The 26,995-nt window shown below is 39.3% G+C and overlaps 1 protein-coding gene across 1 annotated transcript in view; it reads left to right on the top strand.

The window, feature by feature from the left end:
• LOC122669015 (DEAD-box ATP-dependent RNA helicase 20) overlaps positions 1-24,543 on the top strand; it is a 40,401-nt gene extending 15,858 nt beyond the window's left edge. Inside the window, exons 3-10 of the mRNA XM_043865622.1 lie at positions 3,747-3,926; positions 4,022-4,183; positions 4,279-4,433; positions 21,470-21,562; positions 21,670-21,755; positions 21,848-22,074; positions 23,433-23,666; positions 24,104-24,543. Coding sequence (XP_043721557.1) covers positions 3,747-3,926; positions 4,022-4,183; positions 4,279-4,433; positions 21,470-21,562; positions 21,670-21,755; positions 21,848-22,074; positions 23,433-23,666; positions 24,104-24,159 — 1,193 coding nt within the window. The 3' untranslated portion in view covers positions 24,160-24,543. The remainder of the gene's footprint in view (positions 1-3,746; positions 3,927-4,021; positions 4,184-4,278; positions 4,434-21,469; positions 21,563-21,669; positions 21,756-21,847; positions 22,075-23,432; positions 23,667-24,103) is intronic.
• The last annotated feature ends 2,452 nt before the right edge of the window (positions 24,544-26,995 follow it).

Genomic DNA, 26,995 nt, shown 5'->3' with positions numbered 1-26,995 from the left:
AAGCCGGCTCTAGGGAAGACCTAAATGAGTTATCACTGGCCATTGTGTAAATATATAATACAATTTCAAAATATTACAACTCGACATTTGTGTAAATATATGCTTCAATTTCAAAGTGTTTCCATTTCAGACACCCCTTGTCTGTCTTTGCACCCATGTCAAATGTTGACAATTCCTTTTTTTGTAGTGAGCTTATATAATTTATAATTTTTTTATTGTAGATGCATTCCTGGACAACTTGTATGTGTGTTGGACACTTTATTCTTGTTCTAGTTTTGGTGTTCCATAAAATATTTAAACATGCAATGCTTTCTATATTGTTCGGTAATTTCGGTGTGGCCAAGACGAAATGGCATGTCAAATTAAAAAAATACCAAATTTTGGTAGTTTGTAACATTTCGGCAATATTTCATTGAAATGTTATAAACCCAGATTATAAAAAGGCAGAATCTCGTGACTCTCGGTCGAAATTTGAAGCATAAGTATCCTTAACACTAACATGACCAGTTTACTAATCGTATCATATCATGTCAAATTTCTTAGCCCTAACCCTGTAATTTCACGTTGTCCATGTGTTGGGTAGACAGGCTGGGTTGGAAATTGCCACCCCTATATTGTTCATGTCCCTTAACTACGTCACCCCAAAAATTTTAATTTTTACACCATCAATTTAGGGTTTCTGCTGGCTGGTTGACACCAAAAAGCCAGCACAACTGGATATGGGCTTGCCATCCATTATGATTTTGGAGAGTTCTTTTGATGAGTTATAAAGTTGATTCAGAACCAAGGGTGTATTCAAGGAAGAAGAAGAAGAAGGCGGCTGCTGCCTACCTTGGCAGCCAACTGTTGGTGTAACACTGTTCATGTGATACTGTTCACGTGAACAGTGCTGTTCTATTGGGTTGCTATGTTTTAATTCTTGAGTCCTGTAATAAACCAGTGAACCGGTTGGTTCAGCTGGTCTAATTTAAGTTATGGTCCCATAGGGTAGTTAAGTCCTTTTACTTGTTTTTTTTTGGTAAAGAGTCCTTTTACTTGTTTAAGTTGTTAGTAGAAAGTCAGTCTCACATCAGCCATGAGTTATTTGGGCTGATCGTGTCTTGTATCTCAAGAAAGGTCCAAAATTGGAAGTTTCTAATTTTGAGACTTTCCAATTTTGAACCCTTCACCTCTTTTCCTCAGTTAATAAAAGCAACCCAGGGGCTGCAAGAAGCCCACGATTTGATATTCAACTACTGCTACTATGCAAGTTTACTTCTACTGAAGTTTTCCCTTGGTGTTTGATCCTTGGACAAGGAGCTGGTGTCTGATCTAGCTGACTCCTTGCGGTGGGAAGCCCAGGAGGTCTCTTCCAGTTGCTATTCTTCATCCCCTTCAAGCTTTCAAGACCTTAGAAGACCTTTCTACTACAGCCGAGGCTCACTGCTGTTACTCCCCTCCCCTGCTCAATCCAACCATCAACTTCCTCCCATCTTTTCAGCAAACCTTCCCCCTACTAAGACCTCCACTCGATCCTTGTTTCATCCCATTCTACCCAGCAGATTATCTGCTACAGAATTTCTCCCAAAACCCATTAAAACCCTGTTTTCTACCCTGTTACTCAAATCGGCAGAGAAGAACAACCTGCTCCAGATTTGTTTGACTAATCCCTTGACTTCCCTGTTATTCCAGACCTATTCCCTCACCTTCTCCTTATCCTAAGCCTACCCATTAATCCTCCAATCCAACCCAATCTTACCCCTTCAAGCTGTACCCCTTTCCCTGATTTCAGATCCTGTTTTGGGACTGGTTGAACCTTCAATCCTGTCCTACATTAAAAGTACTTCCCGTTTTTAAATGGAATTTCAACTAGAGTAGTCATGGAGGGCTTCCTCCATACTTATCTTAGTGATCATGTTTTCAAGTTTAGCTGGAGGCTTTTGGAGTTTATTTATACGCTAAGAAAGGTAGAACTCTCAGCCATAGTTGTCATGGCACCAAGGAGAGCCAAGATGAGTACACTACTCTAGGTATGTGTGCCATATTCCAGGTGTCTTTTCCATATTCCTGGTTTATTTCCTACATCTTTGGGTATTAGGCACATTGATACATCGGGCAACCATGATTGAGTGTAAGGCTGTAAGTGGCAAATTTTCTTATCTAACTCTTTTTAGACAAATTCAAGGCAGAATACGTTGGTAGCATTTGAGTTTGAATCATAATGTCTGACTCAAGACTTTTGGAAACCAACATGTCATTGGTGGATGATTCTCGCTTCACTAGTTGAAGTGTCTAATAGCTATTGTGATGACATTGCTTCCTTTTTAAAATTTATTTCGGATCTCTGTGAAAAGAGAATGCCTGATGTTTTTGCAATACTGCCATATCGAACCCAAGAAGGTTGTTCTTGGTGTGTTGGTCAAGTGCTCACTTGCTGAACGCTTGGTCACAGGTTCAAGTCCTGGAAACAGCCTCTCTGGAAACAGGGGTAAGGCTGCGTACATTTGACCTTCCCCAGACCCTGCTAAACACGGGAGCCTTGTGCACTGGGTATGGCCTTTTTTTTACTGCCATATCGAACCAGACATTAAGATTAGTTTCTATGAACTTTCCAATCAAGGCAGTGTTATGATGGAGGTAGAATGCATGATATTGAGATTTATTTGTTTTCGTACTTGTCTATTCAAATCTTTGGATTGTTGACACCTACATATGGGGTATGGTTTGGGCACAAAGCAGTGGATTTGTCACTGAAAAAAAGCTAAACTGAATATAGTTTTTTTTTATTGGAATTGGACGAAGCTAGTTCTCTATTGTGAATTGATGTTGTCTATACCTGTAATTCATTGTTCTAGATTTTTTTGTTTTCTTTTTGTTTTTTTTTTCCCGGAGAGTTTGGTGCTATGACCAATCTGGTGTCTTCAGTGCTAAGTCACAAGCTGATTACCATCCCCAACTCTTTTTTGCATTCCTCCATCTTGAATAAGAGGTTCTCTCTTAAGCTGTTGTTCTTTTGTGGACTCTTATGCTTGGTAGTATCCTAAATGTCTCCATCTGATTTCTCGTCGACAATGCATAACATAAGTGCAGAATTTGGAGCCAGACTACAGCGTTCTTTGCTCTACCTATTGGCCAGCTCGTTTTGTCTCACTTCTTTTTGGACTTTGGCATTGGTTGGCTTGAACATAGGCTGAGGCACTTCAGGGCTGGAGATCTTTGGCTGGGACTAAAATGAAAAGAGGTCGTGAAAATTAACACCAGCTGCTAAAAGGAATGATGAACCTTCAAAGTCATGTGACACCAGCTTAGAGAGAGAGATTAATTGTTAGGCGAGCAATGATTGTAGAGCATCTGTTTAATTGTTAGACCAGATATAAGTTGCAAAGGTACTTTCCTCCCTCATGTAGGTGTAATTGTATGCTTGCATGCAAGCATAAAAATGGGTGAGACCTATTGTACAAAATACAGCAGGCTTAAGAAGTACGTTATGAAGTATTTGTATTTCTACTCAAAGAAGCATAAGAGATAATGCCTCTCAATTAGTCCTGAAATTCATGAACTATTGGAGGATGAAACAATGATGATGAAACACAAAGATCTCTCCTTGTCATGCTTAAGCTCCAAGTTACTTAATAGTTACTTCAAAGGAAACCAGAAGATTTTTAATTCCTTCACTCAGCCCCTCTTGGGGAAATGATATTGATTATGTTCTGACATCTTTGTTTTCCCGGAAGATGCTAATCGTTCTACTACTTTCTTGCTTGTAGATTATGTTATGCAAGAAGTTATTAAGGCTGGTTTTGTTGAACCTACCCCTATTCAAGCTCAAGGATGGCCAATGGCTTTAAAGGGTCGTGATCTTATTGGAATTGCAGAAACAGGATCTGGAAAGACTCTTGCTTATCTACTTCCTGCTATTGTTCATGTTAATGCACAGCCGTTTTTAGGTAAAATTTGTTGGTTGTATTTCTCGATTATGAGAGTTTTATGAATTTATCTTTTGGTCTTCGGCTTAAATAGTCCATTGCATCCATGTTTTCAGCTCCTGGAGATGGCCCTATTGTCTTAGTTTTGGCTCCGACCCGTGAACTTGCTGTTCAGATACAACAAGAAGCCACTAAGTTTGGAGCATCATCAAGGATTAAGAATACCTGTATTTATGGTGGTGTTCCAAAGGGACCTCAAGTCCGTGATCTCCAAAAGGGTAGGGTGTGGTTAAGAGACTACTTTGCTGATATTCATTGTGATTCTCATAGATATTGGTGGGAGTACGTTTTGTTAATTCTTGTTCTGTTTTAGGTGTTGAAATTGTTATTGCTACCCCTGGAAGACTGATTGATATGTTGGAGACCCATCACACCAACTTGCGAAGGGTTACTTACCTTGTTTTGGATGAGGCAGATCGCATGCTAGATATGGGTTTTGATCCTCAGATAAGGAAAATTGTTTCTCAGGTCTGCTTTCTTGTTGTTTTTCCTTTTTACACCCGATTCTGTGTGAAAAACATTTTAGAAACCTTGACTAATTTATATATCCAAATTACTAGGATGTTGTTTTATTGGCCTTGAATATTGTTGTTGTTGTTATTGGTGGTGGTGGTGGTGCTGCTGAAGATTTTGTACCACTATTACATATTAATGCGACCCATAAGTATGGTGGTTTAGTACAGCTGAGTGAATCAAGACTTCCAGCACTGAGTTTGGAGCCCGTAGGGTCCAAAATAAGCCCCTATTTGGTTGGAAAACTTAGGGAAACCTTCCACTTTGCAGCTTTGCCACAATCAAGATCTCTTGGGTCTTGGTTGTAGTTTAAATTTCTTCGAGTACCTCACAGCTTTAAGACCAATAAATTAACTCTTAGAGTTTCTTGGAATATCGGTAAGTGTCTTTGAAGTTCGTTCATAAGTTATAATCACATTGGAATTAACTGTTTCGCATCTTTGGTATTCCTTCTTTATTAGGTTAGAGTTCTTGCCTTAAAGTAAGTAGGGATTTCTGATCTTGAGTTTGGGTTACGGTAGAGTAGATATAAGCCTGACCAAAACATGGATGTTGAGGATATAATACTATGTTGTGTTTATGTGAAAGTAGAGAAACTACATGTTTTTATGCGCTGTGAGGTTCCTGTTATTTTAGTAAAAATAATTCCTCTGAAGCTTGATTCTGGTTAAGTGGCTTCATTTCTCGACTAGTCCATGCTTGTCCTTTCTAATGTTGAATTAAGTGACCATATTCAACCACATTGTGCAATCTAAAGTTTGCATGGATTTCACGTGGAAATTGTGTGTGTCGCTGTGTGAGTGTGTGTGTGTGGGGTGGGTTGGTGGGGGAGGTAACAGGCAACATTTTATGAAGGTAAAAAAGAGTAGCTAAGTTAACCCCAATGAAGAAGGCCCCAAAACCAGACCAACAACTAGGAATGGTATTCCAAAACATAATCCTGGCCTTATTACTACTTGTTTTGCGAGATCATTACCACCTCGTTAACATATCTTGGATCCCTCTGGAGGGGGCAATTCAAATGAAAGCAAGATCATGAATACTTCTAATCAAATATGAGAATTACCTGGGTTTCATAGTCATCTCCCATGTTATGTGAGATTTAAGGGAAAAAATAATTTTCCAAAAGAAAAATAACTATCAAGTGACATGATCGACTTGGTAAGCTACCAATTACTTGGAATTTAGCAATTTTTGCATAGTTCCATGCTGTTGAAGGCCATATCTGCTAAGAACTCAAAGCAATCATGTGTCTCGCAAGTTCAACCTTGGTCATTTCCATCTTCCATCTCATTTCTTTTAACCAAGAAATTAATAGTTTTGGCTGGGTAAATTGTGATTTTATCTTTTGTAATTAACTAATTACAGACCCCAAGAACTTTCCATTTATTACCCTTATAAATAATTTGAGGGGAGTCATTTATTGACATATTGGATTTTGTCTAATACTCCATAATGTGTAGGTGCGTTTAATGCAGGACCATGATCACAGCAGTCTCTGAGGTTCTGGTTTTGGGTCAATTATCTTGTTCAAAATCAAGACTATGGCCCAAGGAATGTTCAAACCTGGAAACCAGGAATTGTGGGGCCTATTTACCGTCTTACGTAATTTGCGAGTTACAGATTTTCATTTTCTTAGAACTGTCCGCAGTCTGATTGTGGGATTGTGTTAGGATTTTCTATCTGTTATTTTATTGCTGTTAAGTGGTTTACTAAGATATGCCCAGTCCTTTTATTTCAGTTTTCTTAATAAATTCGGTTGTTTAATCAGTTGGGAGATTCCCTTTTAGCTTGCGCATGGTAGGTTCCTAATTGTGTTTGTTTTCTTTTTGTTTTGTTTTGTTTTTTTTTTTAAATTTCCTGAATTCCTGATTAGATAATTCTTGATTCTGATTGGCCCCAGGCTTTCCTGAAACCAAGTATATCTCAGTTTTTGTTTTTTTATAAATATACTGTAATTGCTAAGAACCCTCCCCCACGATTTGATAATGGGTTGAAAAGATTAGTTGGTTAGAATGCAAAGATTTTGTCTCGCCCCTCTCCTCTCTTACCTTGCCCCCCCAAATTGGGTTTCCCCCCCGTCTTCCTCACCTGCGATCTCTCCTCTCCTTATTTTTCTCTCTTCCCACCGACAGCATTTCCATCTATTCGATCTGCATCAACTTGATACAAAGCCAAACCTGGCCATAGATACCATGGATCTTACCCTCTTGCTTGTTATCTGTCAACAACTTCAAGTTGTGCAAGAGAACTTGCGAAAGGTTGAAGCGAATTCGAAGAGACTTGGCGACAAGGAGGAAATTTAAGAGCCAATTGCCGGTCACATCCAATCATATGGAATCCTCCTTCAACAAACTGATTTCAGTTGTTGAGCAACGGGTGGAAGAGCAAGATGACGAGCCACTGGCGATGGAAGACTAAGTGGCTCTAGTTATGATTGAACAACCACCCATAGAGGAGCATAAACTGGTTTTCCTTTTGATCGAATTAGTCGAATTTGTGCTTCTACGTTGCAACTTCAACAGTGGATTTCTTGTTAGTGATTTCAGGCCATTGGATCGTGGCAAGGAACTAAAACTCGAAACTCGACCAGGTTTCGACCTTGGAAAAAACCGAGTTGACTCGAGATCTCGCGAGATCCCAGTCGAGTTGGTGTATTTATTTTTTTCAACTCGAAGGCTGGTTTCGGTGGGTTTTAGACTTCGTTTGGGTCTGAAACTTGGTACTCAGCCTATTTTAGGCCATTTAAACACAGTGACACTATCAGATTTTGCAAAAACAAAGTCCAAATAGGAGTTTCACTTCGGACCCTAGGTTGGTAGGCGACGACGTACTAAAATACCCTACTCTACACATAATTTAGTAATAGAAAGCAATCAAAACATTCAATTAATGTAAAACAACTTAAATAAGCATTAGAAATGTTAAAGTGTACACTACATCCATCTATTTAACAATGTTACGTCATCATCCCATAAAATGTGATTGAATCACACATTTAGTCCCAACTCGTGCCACATAGTCTTCCCATGTCATAGTGCTGCTGTAGTGTTGCACATAGTTTGCCACAACACTCATATAAGAGTTGTCATCAACATATGCCAAGTCCCCTATCCTAGGGTATAGAGGAGGCGGTTGCCATAGTTGGGTTTTAGGTTAGAGATGTAAGTAGGAGGAGGAGAAGTTGAAGGAGAAAGAGATGAGGAAGAGAGGAAGAAGAGAATGGAGAGAGAGAGAGATATTTCGGTTGTGAATCTCTTGTGTATGAGAGAGATCTCTCCACACCTATATTACTTTATTAATAGAAAAAGAGAATATTACATACACCTCCCTTGGGAGGTAAAAGATAAGATATGTAAAAAATAGAAAATACACAATGGGGCAAATAGACATAAGGCTAGTTCCCAAACTACCCTTATCACATCACTTCTAACAACTCTAACACTCCCCTTCAAGCTCGAGAATAAGTGTCATGCATTCCCATCTTGCATAGAAGAGTCTTGGTGAAGATATCTGCCAGTTGATCATCAGTCTTCACAAAAGGAGTATAAATACAGCCAGAGTCTATCATTTCCTTGATAAAGTGTCGATCGACTTCAATGTGCTTGGTCTTGTCATGTTGCACTGGATTGTGAGCAATACTGATGGCTGCCTTGTTATCACAGTAGAATCTCATAGGGCCTTCAGTGTCAAATCCTAGTTCCTGAACAAGTCTTTTCAACCATATGAGTTCACACACTCCATGAGCTATAGCTCTAAATTCTGCCTCTGCACTGGATTTGGCTACAACATGCTGTTTTTTGCTTCTTCATGTAACCAAATTACCTCCCATAAAGGTACAATAGCCGGAGGTAGATCTCCTGTCTGTAATAGATCCAGCCCAATCGGCATCAGTGAAACCTTCCACTCTCAAGTGATTGTGTCTTGCATACAATAGTCCTTTCCCTAGAGAAGACTTCAAATATCTGAGAATGTGATACACAACATCCAAGTGGCCACTCTTAGGGGCATGCATAAATTGGCTCACCACTCCCACTGCATAAGAGATATCTGGGCGTGTCATAGAGAGATAGATAAGCTTCCCCACTAGCCTTTGGTACTTTCCCGCATCAACAAGAGAAGGACCACATTCTTCTCCTAGTTTGTGATTCTACTCAATAGGAGAATTTGCTGGTTTGCAACCTAACATCTCTGTCTCTGTCAACAAAACAAGAACAAACTTTCGTTGACGTATGTTGATTCCTCTCTTGGTCCTTGATACTTCAATTCCTAAGAAATACTTTAAGGGACCCAGATATTTGATTTCAAACTATTGAGCCAAGTAGATTTTCAGTTTGTCTATCTCAGTTGTATCATCTCCAGTGACCACAATATCATTAATATAGACAATGAGGGCTGTGATGGTACCTTTGCTCTGCTTGGTAAAGAGAGTGTGGTCAACTTGGCTTTGGGAATATCCATTCTTCAGAATAGCCTGTTGGAAGCACTCAAACCATGTCTTTGGTGATTGTTTGAGGCCATACAATGCCTTCTTGAGGAGGTACACTTTCCCTTCAGCTGAAGGCATTTTGAAGCCTGGTGGAGTTTGCATGTACACTTCCTCTTCCAAGTCACCATGATGAAAGGCATCCTTTACATCTAACTGATATAATGGCCAATCTTTATTGGCAGCCAATGATAAAAGAACTCTTATAGAGTTGTGCTTAGCCTCAGGAGCAAATGTCTCCTGATAGTCAATTCCATAGACTTGACTGTACCCCTTGGCCACCAACCTTGCTTTGTAACTCTCAACAGTACCATCAGATTTATACTTGATTGTGTAGACCCATCTGCATCCAACTGGGACACGTCCCCTGGGAAGATCTACCAATTGCCAAGTACCATTCTTCTCAAGTGCCATCATTTCCTCAGACATAGCTTGTCTCCACTTTGGGTCAAACATAGCATCAATAACATTCTTGGGAATAGAAGCAGAAGAGAGAGCAACAATAAAGGCAAGACCTATAGTAGAAAGAGCGTCATAGGAAACAAACTGGGTATAGGATTAGTACAAGTTTTTTTCCCTTTTCTAACAGCAATGGGAAGGTCTAAATCAGATGGAGGAGAAGGAATGTCACCCGATTGAGGAGAATGAATCTTAGGATGTGGATCCAAAGGGGACTCTTGGTAGGTCTTCTTTCCTTTACTCTTCAAGCTTTCATCTTTTTTGTAATGGATATGGTAATCCTTCTCATTACCCTTCTCATTACCAGAACCACTTTCAACAACCAATTCTTTTTCATTGTTAGTATTCACACCTGATTGATCATCAGTATCAACCACATCCGCAGTCCTGTGTTTTCCAATGTCAAGCATAAAAGGAGAGATAGGTAGAGGAGAATGAAATAAATCAGCAGCCTATTCACTCGGTCACTCCACAATTCTCCCCCTGAAGAGGATGCTGAGAAAGGGTAAAGCAAGGGACAGACTCAAGGAAGGTGACATCTTTGGAGATAAGGCACCGGCGAGAAGATGGGTGATAGCATTTGTAACCTTTGGTAGTAGAAGAGTACCCAAGAAAGAGACACTTGAGAGCTTTGGGATCAAGTTTAGTGCGAGTGGATTTGTTAACATGCACACACACAACAAACACAACCAAAGAATTTAGGAGGGAGACAGAAAGCAGAAACCTGTGGAGATAAGATTTCTAAGGGAGACTTGAAATCAAGAAGTTTGGTAGGCATGCGATTGATGAGAAAGGAAGCAGTGAGAAGAGTTGTAGACCAGAAGGTCTTGGAAAAAGCATGCCAAATAAGAGACTACGGGTGACCTGCAATAAATGGTGATTTTTCCTCTTAGCAACCCCATTTTGTTGGGGTGTGTTAACACACGCTAGCTGATGGATAATGCCATTATTAGTAAAGAAGCTTTGGAGGCCACCAAACATGTATTCTCCCCCTTTATCAGACCGAACAATTTTGATTCGAGTATCAAACTGAGTAAGAATCATCTGATAAAAATTCTTAAATGCATCACAAACATCACTTTTATGTTTCATAAGAACAGTTCAAGTAGCACGAGAAATATCATCAACAAATGACACAAAGTAACGATAGCCAAAACAAGAGGTAGTAGCGGAAGGTTCCCAAACATCAGTATGCACAATATGGAAAGAAGCAACAATTCTATTACCATGATATGGATAAGAAGAACGATAGTGTTTGGCAAACATACATGGTTCACATTGAAAAACATGAGAAGAAGCAATAGAAGAAAATAAGTGAGGTAATTGTTTCCTCATTGCAACAAAAGATGGATGGCCAAGACGACGATGCCATAACATGACAGACTCCACAGAACTACTTTCATTACGTCCACACACATAGGACTGAGTTATGGGCAAAAAAGGTTCAAAAAGGTAAAGGCCTTGCTCCTCACGTCTACTACCAATAATCCTCTTCGTCACCAAATCCTGAAAAAGACAGTGAGAAGGAAAAAAAAGTGACACAATAGTTCAGCGATTTAGTTAAATGACTCACAGAAGTAAGGTTTAGGGACATGAAGAACAGAAGTAAGAGAAATAGATGATGTAACAGGGATACTACCATTACCAGAGATGGAGGAAAGGGAGCTATTAGCTATCCTACCCTTATCCTTACCAGAACAAATGGTATAGGAATCATAATAATGAGACATACCATTCATGTGGTCAGTGGCACCCGAATCAATTACCCAAGACTGGGCTGCAGTAGAAGCTGAGGAGGAAGAGGAACTGGCCACTGTAGGTGTAGGAGATGTGGTCAGTTGTGACATGACCCGGCGAAACACTGCATCCGCCATAGTGGAGTCATCATGTGTGCTAGGTGGGTACTCCCCAGTATCGGCCTCAGTCATCACAGAGTGTGCTCGAGCTCCTCCTCTATGGCCACCACGAGTACCACTAGCACTACCTCGTGTACCAAGAGGACGACCATGAAGAGTCTAACACCTATCCTTAGTATGTCCAGATCTCCCACAATGATCACATTTAAACCAGTCTCTACCACCTCCACTAGTACCACCAGTCTCAGCTACTTTGTTTTTCCCACAGTTAGGCCCTTGGCCTCTACCACCTCCACGGGTGTTTCTGAAAGAACTAGAGTTGAGAGCAAATCTCTCAAGGGATAGTGCTGGTGCTGGTTCCATAGCAATACGCCAAGTCTCCTCACTCTGTAAATAGCTGCAAACCTCATCAAGAGATGGAAGAGGGGACCGGCCTAAAATCTGGAGCCTGATGGGTTCATAATCAGGGTTTAGGCCACCAAGTAAAGTGAAGACACGCTCCTTTTCAAGAGTACGATACACCTTTGCTTCATCCGCTGGGTTGGTCAATTGGAGATCCTTGTAGTGATCATACTCCTCCAAAAGACTAATATAGGCATTGTAGTACTCAGAAATGGTCCAGTCACCTTGCTTCATTGCATTAATTTTTTGGTGAAGCTGATAAACCTTGGCAGAGTCACCCACCTTGTCAAATGTCTGGGAGACACTGTCCCAAATTGCCTCTGCAGTTTCTTTTTTCATAAATCTTCTCCCAATCTTGGGCTTCATGGAGAAAATGAGCCTTGTCATGACTGTGGAATTTTCGGTCTCCCATTTCTCATTGGTAGGGGAACTAGGCGCTGGAGCAGTAATGGTACCTGTAATAAACCCAAGTTTCCCTTTGCTCTTAAGGGAAAGCTTCACTGAGTGGGACCAATCCAAATAATTGGTGTTATCTAATTTCACAATGGAGATCTGTGGGTGTGAGTTCTCAAAGACAAACTGAGGGGTGCCGGAGTAGGTTGTGATTCAACCGAGCCAAGCCCAGAGACATCAGATTCAGCCATATTATAGGGATAAAAAAAGGCAATTAACCATACACAAGAATCTCCAAACAAAGTGGGGAGTACACACTCAACACAAATAAGGATTTCAAACTCAAGAAATAAATTCCAGCAGAAAAAACACAGGTGAAATCTGGACAGAATTTCACCCAACACCTTCCAAGAACAACACCCACTCAAACAAGCTCTAAGACCTCAAACAAAGGTGTCCATAATCACTTCTCAACCAAGGAAGAAGTCCATGGCACTCCAAACGCAAGAAAAAAGAGGTAGCAGCAGTCACGGTTTTACCTGGGCAGAAAAGAGGCCCCACGAAAGTGAGCTATGCTCAACCAAGAGAACCCTTCATCAAAGAGGCACACATGGGGCATAAAGAGTACCGTTGTACGATCCTAATCAGCTGTTCCAAGTTCCAAACCCATGCCGAGAAGAGAAGAGACAGGAGCTGCAGCTTTGAGCTGGCGGAAACCCTAGGAGTAGCTTGGTTAGCTTCAAAAACTTCAATGGAGCTTCAATACAGCTCAAGGATCATCTTCAAACACTTAAATAGGTTGTATAGAACCTATTTCATCTCTCTACAGCAAGTTGTTTACATAGGGGCCTCTTCCTTGAAATCCCTTGTGTCCTAGGATTCCAAAGAGAGGAACAGAATAGGGAAAGAGGGCTGATACGACTCTCCAACCTAAAGCTCTGATACCAAGTTGGGTTTTAGGTTAGAGATGTAAGTAAGAGAAGGAGGAGAAGTTGAAGGAGAAAGAGAGGAAGAAGAGAGGAAGAAGAGAATGGAGAGAGAGATATTTCGGTTGTGAATCTTGTGTGTGAGAGAGATCTCTCCACACCTATATTACTTCATTAATAGAAAAAGAGAATATTACATACACCTCCCTAGGGAGGTAAAAGATAAGAAAGGTAAAAAATAGAAAATACACAATAGGGCAACTAGACATAAGGCTAGTTCCCAAACTACCCTTATCACATCACTTCCAACAACTCTAACAGCCATGTGGCATGAGATCCACTGCTACTGTCATATTGAGGCATGTAAAGAACCACAAATCATGCACTAATCTTGCTGTTGTGTAGCTGAATGATGCTGGCAGCAGTTTCTTCGACAAAATCCGGCTAAAAAATGGTGAAAAACCAGTGGCAGCAGCAGTGGAACAGACTCTCGGTCGAGATAGCTCGAGACAGGTCCAGATAGCTGGAGATATGGAAGTTTTATAAGGTGAGTTGGGTCGAGATCTGGGTCGACCTGAAATCTTCACAAGATATTGCACTTTTTTGTTTCGGATGGGATCTCATCTCGACCTTGGGAAAAACCGAGATCTCGTGAGATTCAGTTCCATGGATCGTTGGCTAATCTTGAACTTCCCTAGATTGAGGAGGGTGGATGCTGATTGTGCGATTAGGATCCTCCCATTACACAAAACTCGAGGGTGAGTTTTTTTCAAAAGGGGGAATAATGCTGGAGCATGATCACAGTGGCCCTTGAGGTTTTGGTTTTGGGTCCATTTTCTAGTTCAAAACCAAGCCTATGGCTCAAGGAAGGTTCAAACCTTGAAACCAGGAATTGTGGGGCCCATTAAGGTCTTTAGTAACTTGCGGTTCTATATTTCCATGTTTTTAGGAACTTTATCTGCAGTCCAAATCGTGGGATGGTGTTAGGTTTCTTTTATTTTTTTTATTTTTGTTGTTAAGGTGGTTTACTAAGGTTGGGCTATGTCCAATCATTTTATGCCAGTTTTCTTAATAGATTAGGTTGTTTAGCTAGTTTGTAATACAATGCCGGGTTCGAAAACCCTGTTTTGGATCGCTATGGCTAGGGATGTAAACGGCTTGAATATGACAATTCCATTACCAAATCCGCTTAACAAGTTCAATATCCGCATTCGTCCATTTATCCGAATGGATATGAAAAACCTTGATCAGATTTGAATTCGTTAACATTACGGATATCCTGGACATCCGGATATCCGATTCGAACTGTGAATACCCTTGCACCAAAAGTAAAAAAAGAACTGTGAATACCCATCTCCTGCAACAAGATTCCCTTCCCACAATTCTGACCATAGGGACCTGTAAAGTGTAAATTCGAAGATGGATCATCTGCCGGAAAGTGGTAAAAAAGACAAATCTGTGAAGCAAAGGCATTTGTTGATCATCATCGCAGAATCTAATTTCACAGTAAATCTTCATATATGTAGCAGACATTTATCATACTTCGGATGCATGGCTTGATATGCATTTTGAATTGAAAATATTGCAACTTTGATGCCTGCAAAGGAGTTAACACTAGAAGGAGAGGAGGGGATGCAGCCGCTACAAGAGGGATTCCCGCCACAAGCTTCTCCACCCAATAGCAGCACCTCCTCCAGATCAGAAACATTCCAAGCCAGTAAAGGTAAATCTTGTTGCTGTTTCTTCCTCCTGCATTCTCCCTCTTGATCTTAGGTCTGAATCGAGAAGAGGAAGGGACAAGGATATCAAAAAGGGTAAAGTGAAGAAGGAACAGAGGAAAGAACGAAGTCCAAAAAAGAAGGAATTAATAAAAAAACCCTAGTGTTCCACCCCACTCCACGTCTCCACTATGATTTTTTTTTTTAAATTTAAAAATTAAATTAATATTTACTTAAGTCTATAAATGGAGAGGTAAACGAATCGGATAATATCAGATCGAATGTTGGTATTTCTGAATTTGTATCCGATTAATATTCGGATGGATACGGATAGTTTCCGGATAGTAATTTTCCGAATACGGATACCCCCAAACGAATACGAATGCGGATTGAATTTGGATTTTCGACTATCCGTTTACATCCTTAGCTATGGCCTATCCATGATAATTTAAATGGCAATTATGTAAATAAACTGAAGTTCCAAAGGGGGTGGCAATTTGGTAAATTAAACAGAATCTTAAAGGCAAGTTGGGAAAACAATGAGGACAGGATAGAATGGGAACTACAAAATAAAGAGTAAGGGCAAATTAGGGAATCAGGATACTAAAGGATTGAAGTGAGGTAGTCATTTAAGATTGGGTTAGTTTTGGAAATTAAATAACTAGGGGTTTAAAGAACTCATAATCGTGGTTGTCTTCAACCTTTGGCCAGCGTACAAGACCAGTGAATGGAGGGTAGGCTTGTCGCAATAGAATTCTTTAGGGGAGATTCCAACTAACCAGAAATTGCAAAGGGGTCGGTATTGAGGAGCCCTACTGAATGCACACCCAAGGTTTAAAGTATCGGGTATCGTATCGGTCAGACGATTTTAAGAGACGTATTGTATTGTATCGTATCGGAGATACATATCGATCGGTGCAAAAACGCATGAAAATGATCAAAATACACAGGGAAACACTTTTGGACACAAAAAACAATATAAACAAGCAATATATGTCATATATCATGCATATACTCCTAGAATTGTGAATAATGTATAGCCAAACAAGTGCGGTACTATGAAATTGTGATAAAAGATGAGATTTCTTACATGCAGATTCACTCTATTGCCATGAAGAATGTCGGGGTGGATCAATCTAATGTCTGTAAGGGTCTTCAAGAATAAGAGTAACTAGGATGATGTTGTGTACTGACCGAACATAAGCACAATACTGACCCTTAAGGAAGCCATTTTCGGTTTTGGGTGAAAAATGGTGGATTTGAGTTCAAATCTTTGCATATGTATACAAAGCATGCATCTAATAGTTAGTTGAACCTATTCTCCTTGAATCATAGCAAAAAAAAAAAAAAAGAACTAGAATGCAAGATTTGAAGCAAAAGATCAAGTTTTTTGAAACAATCCTACCTTAATTTCCCTTCAAGTGTTGAGTATGTCTTGTATTCCAAGGATTCAAGTGCGATATGGATTTGACCCGACCCGACATTTTGTGGCGCCACCTGAAGGGAGAAAAAGTTGAGATTTAGTTCGTGAAGCGGAGGGTTGGGTTAGAGGATGAGAAGAATAAGGGGATAAATGAAACTAAATAAATAACTTACTGGTTGAAGAAGATCTTCAATGGAGGCAGCCGCTCTGTGATAGAAGGATAGAACCACCTTCCAGCTGTAAAGGATCCTCCCAGCCGTCATGGCTTAAGGAGTCGATCGGATTCCACCAATCCCTTTCCACCTTGATAGAACCACAATGATGCCTCACAAGGAGCAAAGGAGCAACAACAATGGCAGCCAACAATTCTGTTTTTTCAAATATTCAACTATGGGGGGAGCCTCCCACGATTGAACTTTGTTTATAATAATAGGCCAAAGGCCAAATCCTATTACAAACTAAACTCCTCCTTCCTAAATTGTGGAAAGGAATGATTACAAATCAAAAGCTAATAACTTAAAACAATAAAATGACCTAATTGTCCCTAACAACTTAAAATAAAAGACTTAAATAAAATCACTTAAATTAAACCAATTGGATGCAACCAATTTGAACCGGTTCATTTAAAAAACATAAAAATAAACTAAGTGTTGGGCTAATCCTGTATGCAACCTATGTACCCCTAGTTTAGGCCCATTAAAGTGGCCTCTTACATAGAAAACCCTTGGAATCAAAGGCCCAACATATATATATATATATCCCAACCGTACTTTTCAAGTAGTAGGGTCCCGGATGGCTGTGTATTCATTCTGACCACATTGCATAGATATATACGTAAAATTGAGGTGTTTGAGGTAAAAGAAGCTTTGAGAAAGATGAAAGTAGGTAAGGCTCCAAGGCCAGATGACGTCCCAATAGAGGTGTGGAAGAGCCTAGGGATTTGTGGTTTATCTTGGCTAACTAGGCTGTTTAACAAGATTATGAGCTCAAAGAAAATGCCAGATGAATGGAGGAGAAGCATTGTTGTCCCGATTTACAAAAATAAAGGTGATATTTAGAGCTACAATAACTATAGAGGCATAAAGTTATTGAGTCATACGATGAAGTCATGGGAGAGGGTTATTGAAACCCACCTAAGAAAGCAAACTACTATCTCGGAGAACCAATTTGGTTTTATGCCACATCCACGATGGAAGCTATATTTCTACTTAGGAGACTCATGGAAAGATATAGAGAAGGTTGGAAGGATCTCCATATGGTCTTTATTGGCTTAAAAAAAGCCTACAACAAAGTTCCTAGAGTTTTAATCTGGCAAATACTAGAGAAGAGAAGGGTGTCATGTAGATATGTGGACATTATTAAAGATATGTATGATGGTGTAGTGATTAGTGTAAGAACTATGGGTGGTCAAGGTAGTGAATTCCCAATTACAATTGGGTTACACCAAGGGTCAGCCTTAAGCCCTTATTTGTTTGCACTTATCATGGATGATTTAACCAGAGACATGAGATGAAGTTCCCTAATGTATGCTTTTTGTTGATAATATTGTTCTGGTGGATGAGACGAAGGAGGCATTAATGTCAAGTTGGAGTTATGGAGTTCTAGCTTGGAATCAAAAGGTCTTAAGTAGAACAAAGACGGAGTATATGGTGTGTAACTATAGCCACACTAGACCGGTTAATGAGGTATTGAATATTGCTGAGAAGGAGATCCCACAAAGTGACTATTTTGAGATATTTGGGCTCAATCGTACATAAAGAAGGTGATATAGAGGATGATGTTGCCCAGAGGATTAAAATAGGATAGATGAAGGGGCGAGATGCATTTGGAGTGCTTTGTGATCGGTATATTCATGTAAAGTTTAATGGAAATTTAAATAGGACTGTCATACGATCGGCTATGATGTATGGTGCAGAATGTTGGGCAGTTAAGAAGCGCCATATAGATAAGCTAAGTGTTACGGAGATGCGGGATGTTGAGATGGATGTGTGGCAAAACTTGGAAGGATAATGTAACTATATAAGGAATGATCGTATTAGAGCTGATTTGGGAGTTGCCCCGATTCAAGATAACTTTTCTCTTTTTCTTCTCTCAATCTTCTCTGGTTCTGGTAGTTACTGTTTTACTTTGCTACAAATGTTTGGCACCGGAATTTTCGAGACTGAATAGCATCAACATGTAGCAGTACACACTGAATGGAGTTCTAAAGGATGTGTGCTTTACATCATCTGGGTCCATTTTGATTTGGAGAAGATGAAGGATATAGGTACGCTCAACAACAAGCAATGGCTGCCGCAGTCCAAGTAGCCAGACAAGAATGAAAAGCGAAGCCCCTTTTTATGAATACATACAAGCTAATAGCTATTGGATAATAATGAATTTAAGACCCGTGGTTAGCACCATCACCATTTCACTTCCCATTGTCCCCCTTTCTATTGCTCCCTCCCCCTTCTTCTTTCCTTCTTTTTTCCTGTTGGATAACTAACTACCTCTAATCTTTATGCTCCAGAGTTTCCTAATGTTGCTATGCATCTATCCTAATATACTTGAAATATCTACACTGGTTGATGCAGGTGCACAACCTTGGACCGGCCGAAACCTGTTTGGGAACCCAAACTGAGAACTGAGTCCAAATCTGGGTTTTAGTCTAGTAGGATAATTATATATTTATTTTCTTTAGGAAATATGCAATCTTAGAAGTTTAGCTACGTAGGATATTTGGTTTCCAAGTTGCTCTTAGTTTCCTAGTTTAATAGGTTTCGTTTGCTAGTTGGGTTTCTTCCTTTAATAGGTTTCCCATTCTTCCATAATCAGTCCTCCACCACTGGTTTTGTGCATGATGTTGTTATTTTTTATTTTTTATTTTTGTGGCCCAACATTCAGATCCATGACCATGATATATAACAACACTGTCGCTATGGCTGGTGAATTTGGTTTGGAAGGGGTGATGAAGGAGTCTTCATATACAAGGCCTTCTCCTATATTATTAGTTATGACTTGAGTTTGATATTTCATGTTGTTCTGTTTCGTGTATGAGTTTTTTTATGCTGCTTTTGTTTTTTGTTTTTAATGCTGTATTCTTTGGCCTCAGAAGTCATTCTTTTTTATGCAATAAAATTAAGGGAAAATTACATGATTAGCTACTCTTGGGATTTCATTTACAAAACTGACCACCCTATATTTGAGTTAGGTTTAGTTTTACAAAACTAGACAAAACAGTGACTCTCCTTCCTTCCTCAGCTGTTCCCCTCTGAAAAAATCTCTTTTTTATTCCTCTATTACTTGGGGTAGCAGAAAATGGCGGTGGCTGGGACAAGGGTAGGGTTGCAGGGAACGGAGGATGCCTGGGCGGGAAGGCAATGACAGGGGTAAAAATGTCTAAAAAAGTAAGTATGGGAGGGAGTGATATTATTTTGTCCAGTTTTGTAAACCTTAACTTGTTTTTGTCTATTTTTGTTAACTCAAACATAGGGTGGACAGTTTTGTAAATGAAAACCCAAAAGTAGCTAATCATGTAATTTTCCCTAAAATTAATTATTCATAAAGGGTGTATGGGATTCTGCTCTGCTCTATAACACACTGCTGGTATTAGTATTACAGCTATGTTTGTCTTTCTTTTTTTCCCCTTTAATGTTGTACCCCCTCCAATTTTATTGAATGCATTGATTACACACACCCTGTCGGCTCCTCTACAATATATCTAGTCAACGTCCTTTCATTATCCCATGCAAATGATGAATATGGTCACACCAGCTCATTTCTTAAATATGAGTCTGAAACAAAATTCTGACTTCCACTCCTACTTTTATAAAACTGTAAATTATATATTCTGCTTTCATCCAGGTTGTCTTAAACCTTTGATTCTAAAATCAATCCATTATTCTAACTAGGAATTTGTATTTCATCAACCAGAAGTCCAAAACTATATCATGAACAAATATTTGAGTTCATATTGTAAATGTCTAATCCTCTCGTCCTCATCTAATGCAAAGGGGCATGAACTTAATGTTGATCATGGTGTGAATCTTTATGACAGATGCATTTGCTCTTGGGATAGTTCAAAGTCTGAGAAATTTGCACTCTTAATAAACATAAGCTACTACTTGGAACACCTTTTTTCAAAACCTCCAAAATCCCTCTTTACTGATAATCACCGTAGTCCTTGCTTCTTCTAACTTAGCAAAACACATTGAAGATCTTCCATCTTCTTCCTAAACTTTACTTCAGTTGCTGTAATAATTTGCTTTTTAGTCATCAGTCATCTTGGCATTTTGTTTATGAGTTGTGGTATTCTTGCTTCATTTGAAGAATTATCTTCTGGAGTTTTACATTGTTGTTCATAAGCTTAATCCCACAGTTGTAGGTGTGACTTTGAGTACCTCCCTTGTTCTTTCAGACAATGTTACATGGGTTTGGGTAGGTGTCAAGGAGTTGGGTCCACCTTTCCCCAAAAACTTGGCAATCTGTGTGAAAAAATGGGCATTGTGTAGATAGACTCTACTAAAATGTGCCAAAAAGTGGTGTAATGTGACTTAAGAACGGGGGATGGTCTTCTTCTTCTTCTTCACAGCCAAGGTTCGTAATCTTGGATCGGATCGGTATCCGCCGAGCCCGATCCTGAGACCAATCTGATCCACCTGTACGGAAAAGGGTAAAAAGGTTTAAAAAAAATGGATTTTTTACATATTTGGCCAGAGTTTGGGTGATCCTGATACTGAGATTACGAACCATGACAGCCGCATCCAGGTGTCCAACTTTTGAATGTGTGTTGGACACATCCCATACCCATACACATATTGTGACAACATGGGTGCTGAAGGGGTGCATCAAGTATCCGTGTTGGTACCACTTTGCTTTTGCTCCATTCATGTGGCAATTGCTTAGTGTTCATAATCTTGTTGACTGGCTTAATTAAACTAAATATGGTCTGCTCTCTCATATGCATTTCAGAATCTCAATTGGGATACAGTTAAAAAGTTCCCTTAAAATTGTGCCTATGATAGTAAAGCCTAAATTAAGAGATTGCTCTCCCCGAAGTTAATAATGACATAGGTGTTTACGTTCTATTGTTTGGAGATTTGGGCATATTGTTTTTCAAATGCTTAGTAGATGGTTATTTCATCTCAGATGCTCAGCTTGAGTGAAAGGTTGAATAGTTGTACTATTGCAAGTACATAAATACACACAACACTTGTGAGGGAAACGTAGAATCGTAAGCAATAATTGTAGTTATTAGCTTATTTGTACAATTGTACTGATTTTTGGATTTTATTGGAAGTGATTAGTCTTGGAAATCCTACTCATTCTCTGAGAAACCTCTTTATGCAGATACGTCCAGACCGCCAGACATTATACTGGAGTGCTACTTGGCCCAAGGAGGTCGAACAGCTTGCAAGGCAGTTCCTTTATAATCCATATAAGGTGAGATGCACTGACAAGCTTTTAGTGTCAAAAGATCGTCAACTTTTGGGATCTTTATCTCATAACTTTTGTGCATGTACATATTTAATTGGCTTTCCTTGACATAGGTGATTATTGGTTCTCCTGATTTGAAAGCTAACCATGCGATTCGCCAGCATGTGGATATCGTTTCAGAGAATCAGAAATATAACAAGTAGGCAGAGGAGATGATTTAGATCAGTTTGTTAATACATTGGTGCATGCATGGGATTGGATGCACTAATTTTAATTCGGTTAATATTTTAGGTTGGTGAAGCTGCTGGATGACATCATGGATGGTAGCAGGATCCTGATATTCATGGATACCAAGAAAGGTTGTGACCAGATCACCAGACAGCTCCGGATGGATGGTTGGCCTGCCCTCTCAATCCATGGAGATAAGAGTCAAGCAGAGAGGGATTGGGTACTGTCAGAGTTCAAAGCTGGCAAGAGCCCCATAATGACTGCAACAGATGTAGCAGCACGTGGTTTGGGTATGTACAGTGATTGCATGGACTAACGGTAACTGGGTTCTTCAAGTAGCTTGAGGACATCTGGTTGATCTGATATAATATATCATGAGTATAGGCATAGTATCTGTATTGGACATGGATCATCTGTTCGTCAGTTTTCTATGAACAAAACTAGAATATAGTTTTAAGTTTTAACATTGTTTTGGTTACTAATTTTCTTGGTCTGCTCAGACCAAGTAACCTTACTTGGTCTGCACATTTAGTTGTACCATACTGCCATTGATGTGGCGGTTCGGGCCATTGAATATTTAGGAAATTATCTGGATTTGCCAGGTGTCAGATTTCAACCCTGAAGTCTATTATTTTACGCTCCCATGTATGCCCATGAAGCCACTCAGTAGTGTCTCCACCCTCTCCATAATTCTTGAATTTCTCAATGCTTTATTTTGCCACTTGACAAACTCCATCTGGGCTGAAATCTGACATGTGAGCAGGGGACCATGGCGTCTGTTTGTCTGCACAATTTCAGCCCCATCCAACCTGCCATGTGGCAGATATTGTGTACAGACCAGGTAAGGTTACATGGTCTGCACAGATCAGGGAACCTTTATTTATTACTCAAAAATATCAGATACTTATAGTTGTGTACCTCTACCCTGTGGTCTGTAGGTGTACAAATTCATATCCTGTCACCTATGTTACAAGGACATTAACTTGTTTCGGTGTCCAACATGGATGGTGTGTCCACCGCAGATCCAAAAAGCTCAACACACCAATATGTTTGTATATGTATGTTGTAATTATGTTCTTGGATGCAATTATATATTCTAGGACTATAATTATATATCCTTTTCTCATGACCACATGTAACATGTTCTCTTTTTGCATGCAAAAACGTCCCCTATGCCATCCTCTCCTCACTTTCCCTTTCATGTATTGTCTCCTTCCTCAAGCAAAAATGCATGGAAGTGTCTGGCATGTGTGTCAGCTTTTGAGATGGACAGAACATGAGAAATAGGAATATTCTTGTTATGAGTGGCTGTTGCTATAACCATATTTAATTGATAGTGTGTGGATGATATTTCTGTTAGGATTAATTCTTTTTCTCAGTTGTCTTTCAGATGGACTCGCCTAATGCATGTTGATCATTTTATTCCACACATCAAGATTCTCTTTTTAAAGATTACTATATTACTGTTACGGTTCAGGTGGATGGATGTAGATGCTATATACTGCTCTATACATGAGATCTTTAATGCGTTGATAAAGAATAAATAAAGATTGGCCTGGATGAGTGTAATTTGTTAAATAGCCATTGCAGCTTAGAGAAACACAGTCAATCCTCATCTCTTCCTTGCATTTCCTGGTGCTGGTGACAGATGTGAAGGATGTGAAATTTGTGATAAATTATGATTTTCCGGGGTCCCTAGAAGATTATGTCCACCGCATTGGTCGAACAGGAAGAGCTGGGGCAAAGGGAACAGCATATACATTCTTCACTGCTGCAAATGCCAGATTTGCCAAGGAACTTATTAAAATCCTTGAGGAAGCTGGACAGAAAGTCAGTCCTGAACTAGCTGCAATGGGGCGTGGAGCGCCACCACCTCCATCAGGTTGTGCTCTTCCTTTATATATTTATTAAGAAAAAAAGAAATATATGGTACAGCATCTTGCATCACATACACATGCAACCTCTGTATGACTGATGTATTTAACCGAAACATCTGTACAGAAACTCTTCAATCAACTAAAACCGGATTTGTAAACCATGCATTTCCCTTGACTTTAATCTTCCACCTTCATGTTGCATGTTTGACCTAACCTTTTAGTTCTCATGTGAAATATATGCTCTGCTTAGGGCATGAATGATGATTTGGCGGACTACGTTCTAACTAGCCATGGTGCCCTGTTATTTTATACACTAGTCAACGTTGATTTGTCTCATTTTTTAAAAATTTTTTTTGACACGTAGGTTTCTGTGTGTGTATGGATGTTTAACTGATCGTTGATGTTAATGTTCTTTTCCGTTTCTGCTTCTGTCACCAATCAGGTCATGGGGGATTCCGTGATCGTGGGAGAGGTTTTGGTGGCCGCCCATGGAGTTAATTGATTGATGAGGGATATGGATGACCAGAAGAACCATGAATGGCAAAACAGCTCGATCCCTGCAACCATACTGAGGGCTTGTATTTTGGCATTTACTGATTGATGGTGGGACTCTCAAATCTTGGGGTGACTTCTCTCACTTGCAGAACCTGGCAAGCATTCTTGTTGGAGCTTAAATGTCATCATTAGCTGAGCTGTGTGCTTAATGTATGACAGTTTGTAAGATAGAACAAGTCTACTAAGGAAAAAAGGAAAAAGAATAGCAACCTCAATTTCTTCTTTCTTTCTCTGCTTTTCACCCCTCAGCTTCCTCTTCTGCCGTTTCCATGTTCTTAACTGATTGAATTAGATTGTTAAGCTAACTGATTGTTTACTTTCTTGCAAGGGGTTATTTAATTGAAGGTTGGGCTGCCATGTTCTGCAAAACCCTCTTGAGATAGTGTGTTTTTGTTGTTAGATTACGTATAAAAGACTCAATTGGTTAATTTTTTAGGCTGTCAAAGTAATCTGTCTTTCAGACATCAGAAGGATTATCACAATTGAAAATAGTCTGGTTAAGCCATATAATAATGGAAAATTATCTCCTGCAATTTCCTGCTCGGTCCAATTCCCTAGTGCCCGTAATAAGAGGGTTTTGGATACCCGGGCAGAGTGTTCAGGCAGGGGGGTGGAATGGTCATTGCCCCCCCCTGGGTTAGGGGCACTAGGGGAGCTGAACTGGGCAGGGAATTGCAGAGAATAAAGATCCCAATAACAATTTTATTTCATACAATTAGATAGTGATAAAATATGGAGAAAAGTAAAGTACTAATAAGTCCATATCAAGGAATGATATTTGTTGAATTCGAGCCATATTGAATTAGGAGTTAGAGGATGGGCCTTGGTGCAACGGTAAGATTGTTCAATTGTGACCAAGAGGTCATACGTTCCAGTCTGGAAACAGCTTCAGCAAAAGCAAAGGGGTAAGGTTGTGTACATTTTGACTTCCCTAAGACCCTGCAGTGGTGGGAGCCTCGTGCACTGGGTATGCCCATTATTGAAATAGGAGTTAGAAGAAAAGAGGAAGCTGTGAGAGTTTGAGGTAGTTTTGTCATTTAGATCTAGGGATCTAAACAGAGGTAATTAAAAGAAGATTCCGATTTACATATTCCAAGTTCGATAAATATATTGGTAGGATATTCCATCAAAGTATCCAAATTTGTAGGTTTGAATGTTTAATAGGAACGGTCCAAAATCAGAAAGACATTGGATTGGTCTAAAATGGCAGAATTCATTTTATTAAAATAAATTACAAAAATTTGGAAACTAACATTTATTTTTTGATAAAGAAATTTGGAAACTTACATTCATGTTGATTTTTTAAGGTCTTTTTTTGATGAACCATATGTTTTGGAGGTTGTTTCCCAAAAACTGGTGGTATCTCACTAATATTATACATAATGGCTGCCCATGTATGACATCAGTTCCATCATATGGATAAATTCTTAACCTTGCCTAAATGTGTTTTCTAATTATGTACAATTAAAAAAATTACTAGTAAAAAGAATGGAATGAATTTTAAATGACCTATTTCTTTATTCACAATTAGTGTCGTATTTGTTTATTTTGTTTATGGGGAAAAGATTCACACATGGATTATTTCCCATGTTCTCTCACAAAAAGTGAGGGCCTTACACATGTATTTTTATTTTATTTGTTTTTAAAAATACGGGATCCACATGGGTGATACTTTTTCAGACCACTAATTGGTTATAACATGCATATTCCTTCTCACACGGGCAGCTTGAGAAACCCTCTCCGACTCTCCCTTTGTTTATACATTAAATCCATTGTAAGTTTTGTACTGTTATAAGGAATTTGTTTTATCACAAAAATTTCTTCTTGTAGTCCTCTTCTCAAATTATACAAAATAAATTTCTAGTGATAATCAATTTCAAGGGATAGACGCAGGAGATGCAAGAGCCGCCAGCCAGATCGACCAATGAATGACAGGCCAGAGGGAGGGGCTCATTCGACTAATCAGTGATCCCTGGACCTACTTAATACAGATGTCCCTGAAATAGGGGATTGTTTCCTTAATTAAAACAAACACAACTTAATGATGTGAATATTAAAGGATCGGGATCAGCTAGGGTTAGCACTCAAATTTGGTTTATATAATCATCCACATCGTCTGTTAATTTTCAGGTTAATTGGACTACTCTATTGGTCTATTTTGTTTTCAAAAGTTGTTCAAAAAAATTTCATTTGGGATTATATAAAGAGAAAGTGCATTTAAAAAAATAAGGTATAAGCCCTTTTATGATAGGCCATATCATTGAAATGAGTTGTTAAATCTGTTCATCAAACATGAGAATTAACAAAGTGTTATTCCACACGCCAGAAATAGCAAACGTGTTGGGATTTTTTTTCTCCTAAAATAAATCTCAAAGCTTATTTTTTCTTGGGTGGGGGGAGCTTCTCTTTTTTTTTTTTTTTTATAATTCTAAAAAGAAGAAGTAACCTCTCCCTTGATATCTAAAGATAATGGATCTTATGGTGCCAAAAATACCTAATGGAACAATCTTATTAAACACACCATTTCTAACTCATGAGTTGGATTGCAGAAATTCCAGATGTAGAAGAGGAAAAATCCTATCCGAACACACTCATGAGTGGGATAGGGTGATCATTTCTGCTCCTATGTGAGGGATTGGAGGGAATTGGAGCGGGTAGCGAATTGGAGAGCGAATTGGAAGTGATAAAATTTCTTAGGCAGAATCTATTGAATACAAATGGGATTGAGTTTTTTATCACCCACAATGAAGAGAGAATCTCTTTACTCATAGGTTCTGAT

Source organism: Telopea speciosissima, chromosome 7 (assembly GCF_018873765.1).
Source record: "Telopea speciosissima isolate NSW1024214 ecotype Mountain lineage chromosome 7, Tspe_v1, whole genome shotgun sequence".
Taxonomy (NCBI): Eukaryota; Viridiplantae; Streptophyta; class Magnoliopsida; order Proteales; family Proteaceae; genus Telopea; species Telopea speciosissima.
This window is presented reverse-complemented; position numbering and strand designations above follow the sequence as displayed.